General features: G+C 40.2%; 1 protein-coding gene across 1 annotated transcript; it reads left to right on the top strand.

Moving 5' to 3' along the window:
- Window positions 1-419: 419 nt before the first annotated feature.
- On the top strand, window positions 420-5,418 carry LOC104240411 (pentatricopeptide repeat-containing protein At1g09900). Its single transcript, XM_009795251.2, has 3 exons — window positions 420-3,407; window positions 3,570-4,776; window positions 4,868-5,418. Exon 1 carries the CDS (start codon window positions 611-613, stop codon window positions 3,188-3,190), a length of 2,580 nt encoding a protein of 859 aa, XP_009793553.1. The 5' UTR covers window positions 420-610; the 3' UTR covers window positions 3,191-3,407; window positions 3,570-4,776; window positions 4,868-5,418.
- The last annotated feature ends 1,350 nt before the right edge of the window (window positions 5,419-6,768 follow it).

Raw genomic sequence — 6,768 nt, 5'->3', positions numbered from 1 at the left:
GGCACTTAGGATTTTACATATAGAGAATTTTAAAATTGTAGGAACAAATCATGGGTCCTATAAATGTTTGATTCTAATGTTATCTCGAGCCTCTCTATAATAGCATCCCAATATAATAACCATTCACTATAAAAGTCAAGTTCTTATATCTCACATACTGAATAAACTCTAATAACCGGTCCAAACAATAGTTACGCCAACCAATTTTTCAGGGGTATTATCTCTTTTAGTCCGTACAGAAACTATTTACATTTAATAGCCGAAAAAATATATAAATATAATTTTTATATATAACATATAAAATACTTTATATATATATACACACACAAAATATAGTATAAAAAATATATATTTTTCCGGCTCTTATTTCCTATTTTTTTCCTAACATTTGCTAATACATCCGCGCAAGCACACAAAGGGCCGGCACATATGTACTCGGATGCCCCGGCCCGCTCAATCAAGCTTGACATAGGCTTCTGTCAAGCTGCAAACTTTTCGCAGAACTGGTCCCAGTCCAAAGCAATAGAACTCACAAGTAAGCAATTGAAGCTCTATTCAAACTTCTTATTGCATAAAAGAAATGCTTTAGAATCTCAGTGAATTCATTAAAATGCTGCTGAAGTCACATATATGCTCTAGAATTGGAATAGCCTTGCCTAGGCATAGAAACAATTTCAAGATTCTTTGGTTTGGTTTATGTAATCATCGTGTTTATGTTGAATTTTCTGGAAAAATTGCAACTTTTGAATCAAGAATCCATTTTGGTGGAGACCCATTTACTTATAATGGAGTTGTTGCATCTTTTTCTTCTTGTTCATCTGGAAGTGATAGCCCTAGAGTCAATCTAAACCCTAATTTGTACTTGAAAAATGAGCATTCTGATGATACTGGAGATGGAATTTTTGTAAAAGAAGAATTGGGTTCTAAAGAATGTAAAGATTTGAGCTTTTCTGACAATTCTTGTGATGAAGATGGAAAAGATTGCAGCTTTAAAGAAACTGCTAGTAGTTGTAGGTTTGATAATGTGGATGAGTTTGAAGAGTCAGAAAATGAAGATGGAGGAGGTAGTTTGGACTGTATTGATGATGATTTTAAGGTTTTGGATTCATTTGGTAAAAGTCAAAGGCAAGTGAATCGGGCGGAGAATGTTGGAATTTCTGAAAGAATTGAAGGGGTTGAAGATGAAATGAGACACCCTTTGGTTAAGGAAACATGTAGATTAATTGAACGTCAGTCGGGTTGGACTCCGAAGCTTGAGATTGAATTGAGGCGTCTGCTAAGAAGTATGAAGCCTCTGCAAGTTTGTGCTGTGTTAAGGTCTCAATCCGATGAAAGGGTCGCTTTGAAATTCTTTTATTGGGCGGACCAGCAATGGCGTTATCGACATGACCCTATTGTTTATTATGTGATGCTTCAACTTCTAAGTAGGACAAAGTTGTGTCAGGGAGCTAAGCGCATTCTCAAGCTGATGCCACGTAGAAGAATTCCGAGGAGACCTGAAGATTTTGGTTGTGTGATGGTTTCTTTTAGTCGAGCTGGACATTTAAGGAAAGCAATGCAGATCCTGAACGTGATGCAAAGAGCAGGAATTGAGCCTGATTTATATATATGCAACACTGCAATTTATGTTTTGGTGAAGGGAAATAAAATTGAGAAAGCATTGAGGTTTCTTGAGCGGATGCAACTAGTTGGGATAACACCGAATGTTGTTACGTACAATTGTTTAATCAAAGGTTATTGTGATGTGCATCGAGTTGAAGATGCATTAGAGCTGATGGCTGAAATGCCGTATAAGGGCTGTTACCCAGATAAAGTTAGTTATTATACGTTGATTTCATTCTTTTGCACGCAGAAACAAACCGATAAAGTGAAAGAGTTGGTGGAGAAAATGGATAAAGATAGTAACTTATTGCCTGACCAGGTTACTTATAATACAATTATACATATGCTTTCGAAGTGCGGTCATGCTGATGAAGCGATGGGATTCTTAAGGGAAGCTGAAGAAAGAGGATTCCAAGTGGATAAAGTGGGTTACAGTGCTGTGGTAAATTCCTTCTGTAAAGACGGAAGAATAGATAAGGCAAAGGAACTGGTCAATGAAATGATTGCCAAAGGATGTAATCCTGATGTGGTTACTTACACTGCAGTTCTGAATGGGTTTTGTCTTGCAGGGAAAATTGATCAAGCTAAAAAGTTACTTCAACATATGTACAAGCACGGTTGCAAGCCAAACACTGTATCATATACTGCCCTATTAAATGGGCTTTGCCGGAGTGGAAGGTCTGTTGAGGCAAGAGAGATGATGAGCATGTGTGAGGAGTCGTGGTGGAGACCGAATGCTATTACGTTTAGCGTGTTAATGCATGGCTATCGCAGGGAAGGGAAACTGTCTGGAGCCTGTGATGTGGGTAGGGAAATGATTGCAAAGGGCTATTTCCCTACCCCCGTTGAAATTAACCTGCTAATTCGATCCCTTTGTCAAGAAGGCAGAGTAGATGAAGCAAAGAACTTTATGGAAGAATGTTTCAAGAAAGGATGTGCTGTTAATGTGGTGAATTTCACCACTTTAATTCATGGTTTCTGTCAAAAGAATGAATTGGATGCTGCTCTCTCGGTCCTTGATGACATGTACTTGATTAACAAACATCCTGATGCTGTCACATATACAACGCTAATAGACGGATTGGCAAAGCAAGGAAGAATAGAAGAGGCTATTGATCTAGCCAATAAAATGCTTCATAGGGGTGTGCTTCCCACTGCTGTGACGTATCGTACGGTCATCCACCGATTTTGTCAGCAACGTAGGGTTGATGATCTGGTGAAATTACTGGAGAAGATGCTTTCAAGACAGGGGTGTAAGACTGCTTATAATCAGGTTATTGAAAAACTTTGTGGTTTCGGATATGCTGACGAGGCTTATAAGCTGTTGGGAAACGTCCTCAGGACAGCTTCAAGAGTTGATGCAAATACCTGCCACATTCTTATGGAGACCTATTTAAAGGAAAGGAACCCTCTTTCATCATATAAGGTGGCTTGTCGAATGTTCAACCGGAATCTGATACCTGACTTAAAGCTCTGTGACAAGGTGAAGGATAGATTGATGCAAGATGGCAGAGTAGAAGAGGCGGACAAGCTCATGTTGCGCTTTGTCGAGCGTGGCCGTAACTTGCCTCAGCTTCAGAGGGCGTGAATTTTGACTAGTAAAGAGGAAATCATTGTGTTTCTCAGGAGAGATTACTGGTCTGACAAGGCAATGCAATAGCTCATTATATTTCTGTGAGAAGTTATTGTCTCAGGCATAACAAGATTTCTGGAAATGCTTGTAGTTTCAGATCAGAGTGGTGATTTGGACATATGTGCAACTTCACTTCCAAATATTTGACATGCAACAGAGATCTTTTGTCATGGTATGATATTTTGTATTCCCAGCTGCACTTATTTTGATAATTATTCCCTGTTAGATGATGTCCTAAGTTTTCTCCTGTCTTCCCACTGAGTTGTTAGTGCTTCTTTATCCAGTTGTATGGCAACTATTCTCAATTAAATCTTAGAGCTTTGGTGTTATGCAGGAGTTACATATTTAGCTGGATATTTTTAATTTTTGAGTTGTAAGCCAATTAATGCGGAAGATTGAGACTCAGCAGTCTGACCTGGTTGAGCATATTTTTTGAAGTGCAAAGACCTCACGGAAAGAGTAGAAGTCGGTAAAGATCTGGGTGAGTCTAATGCTTTTTAGTAACACAATATATTCCACAAGTACAACAACAATGCCTCAATCCCAAGCAAGTCGGCGTCAGTTATGATGATGAACAGCCCACAATGGCCGCACAGCGGAACAAGCACCATGCAGGCAGCACCTTGTGACACTACACGCACAGTGCACCACCTTCCCCTGCCAACAGCTGACTGCTCGCACAGTGGAACAAGCACCACGCAGGCAGCACCTTGTGACACTACACGCACAGCGCACCACCTTCCCCTGCCAACAGCTGACTGCTCGCCACAAGCAATGCCACCGACGGACCTGCTACAAGCCTACCAACTCATAACTAAAACACATTCCTTACATACATGGGATAAGAGCCCATTTGGATTGGCTTATTTTAAGTGCTTTTAAGCCAAAATTGCTTTTAAGCCATTTTGTAGTGTTTGGATAAAGTAAAAAAGTGCTGTTAAGCACTTGTTTTTAAGCTAAATTGACAAAAATAAGCCAAAAGCTAGAATTCCTAACTTATGACTTTTGGCTTAAAAGTCACTTACAATAAGCCCAACAAGGCGATCATTGTTCCTTAGTAGTTATTTCACTCACTAGCTATTAGGTATTATTTTATTTTCTGTACTCAAATAATGTCACATTATTTATTCGTTATTTAGCCTACACTTGAGTTCTCCCTCACTCTACTTTATTAAGATGCTGATCAACATGCACACTTCTTTATTTTATGTCTGACAACCCTAGAATGATTTTTCTGTGTCCGTACGGTTCCACATTTCCACTTTATCATGCTCTATTGTTGTAATAACTGTGTATATACTGCTCTGTTATGGGAACTCGTTTTAGGTCATACTATGCATTTGCTTTACTTGATACACTACATTGTCTTAGTTTGGTATTCTATGTAGTTTTTAATGTGCTGGGATGACGAAGATATGATTTGATTTATCTGTGCACTATCTCAAGGTGTGGCAGCGAAATTTCCACTGTTGATTATGGTCAGGGTATGACCAGGCAGTTATGTATGGCCACAATCACTAGACAGCAAGCCCATAGAATAGGTGCTGGCTTAAAACTCTGATATGGTACAGATACATTTTCAATCCTAGTAATGCAGTATGTCATGTTTATCAGTTTTGGGATCAATCGCAGGTCTCATTACTAACTAGTTGGTGGCAACTCAAAGTCTCAAACAAGGGATGCAGCAGGAGGACTTCTTGGTGTGGTGGGTAAACATCCTACTATCGCTCGCTCAAACATGTTTACCTTCAAAGTTCTGACTTCTGGGATATCATTATCATCGTCCAAATTAATTGGAGCAGCTTGAGCATGTGAGGAAGAGGGCTCAGAGTCTTGACCACCCTCTTCTGAACCTTCAGAAAAACTGATAGAAGATGATGATTAATCTACCTAGTGGAATCTACCCATAATTTGTAGTGATTGGGCTTCTGGATATGCTTGCACGGAGTTGCCCTCAGAAGCTTCCCCATATGGGAGATACTCACTGGTCTCGGAGGGTTCAGGAGCTCTATTGGCGGTTGTCTTCTTACTTATGGCTCTTTGGATTGCTAGGGGTAAGTTGCTTTTGCCTCGACCTCGGCCTCGGGAGGGTTCTGCCCTCCCTTTAGATGTATCACCTCTTCCCCTTGATCTAACCATTGTCAGTAACACATAAGTAATAGAAATCAGTTAGAATTGAAGCTCATAGTGTGTACAAATGCATATTTGAAAGTTGCAGTAAAGTAGTCTCAGAAGAGGCAGTACGGCCGCAGACTGCCAAGTGCGGACCGCACAAAAGTGAGTGCGGCCACACAACCAAAAGTGTGGACTACACAATTTTGAGTGCGGCTGCACAACTCCAAGTTCAGAATACTGGAGTCTCTAATCATTTATCAGTGCAGACAACAGAAAAATGAGTGCGGCCGCACAAGTCCACTATGGATCGCACAATTTTGAGTGTGGCCGCACAATTCATGCACACACATGCCCTAACTCAGAGAGCTGTGGACTGTACAAAAGTGTGTGCAGCCGCAAAGATCAAAGTGCGTACCGCACAAAAATGAGTGTGGCCGCACAATTTAAATTTTACGGGCACTGCCTTACGATTCAGACATGTTTTTCAAAAATTAGGCATGGCTCTAGAAATTAAGCATGATTAGCTACTTACCCATGCCCCAATTAACATTTAAGATGCTACCCACATGATTCTAAGCAAAAATGACTAATTGTTGACATTTTTAGGCATGAAATGAACCCTAGGCAAAAGAACAAAACTAAGAGAAGATGAAAATCTAAAGATGTAATGAACATACCAGTAATGAAGGATGCAGGTGAGAATCTGAGAGATGAAATGCTTGAAGTTTGAGAATTAGTGAGGGATGCACTGTGCTTGCTTAAGGCTTGAAGGTTCAGAGAATGTAAAGTGTAAAAAGTCGAGAAAATCAATATTTATAGGTTGATCTGTTGGGCCCAAACCTACTTGAGTGTGGCCGCACAATTTTGAGTGCGGTCCACACTCATTACCTAATCCTCTGAAGACGTTCTGCGGACCGCACAAAAGTGAGTGCGACCGCACTATTTTGTGTGCGGCAGCAATTTGTTAAGGATTTTTGACAAGCCAAACTTCAGAGAGCATGCATTTTTGATCTTCTAGTTGTGTGACTGCAGACAGAATTGTGCAACCACTGAGTGTCAGTGCGGTCCGCATAATTCTGGTGCAGTCTGTACTTTTGTGACACTTAGCCAAATTTTCTTACGCAGCCCCTACAATGCACACCCAATCCTACATACACTCTAAAACTAGTTAGAACAAAACAAAGCATATCTAATCTAAAGAAGAAAAAACAAGAAAAAGAAAAAGACATATTGGTTGCCTCCCAAGAAGTGCCTAATTTAACATCGCGACACGACGCAGATTCCCAATCACTTGAAATGAAGAACCGCCAGAATGTGGCCATCATCAACCTTGCCGAGATAATTTTTAACCCAGTGCCCATTGACTCTAAACACCTCACCATTCTTGTTTTTCAAATCTAGAGCGCCAAAGGGGGTTA

The sequence above is a fragment of the Nicotiana sylvestris genome, chromosome 12 (assembly GCF_000393655.2).
Source record: "Nicotiana sylvestris chromosome 12, ASM39365v2, whole genome shotgun sequence".
NCBI classification, from domain to species: domain Eukaryota; kingdom Viridiplantae; phylum Streptophyta; class Magnoliopsida; order Solanales; family Solanaceae; genus Nicotiana; species Nicotiana sylvestris.
The sequence above is the reverse complement of the archived record's forward strand: the minus strand, read 5'-3'. Positions and strand labels throughout refer to the sequence as shown.

Excerpts from the sequence above, each read along its gene's own strand:
- LOC104240411 (XM_009795251.2), top strand. The coding sequence starts at position 611 with ATGCTGCTGAAGTCACATATATGCTCTAGAATTGGAATAGCCTTGCCT.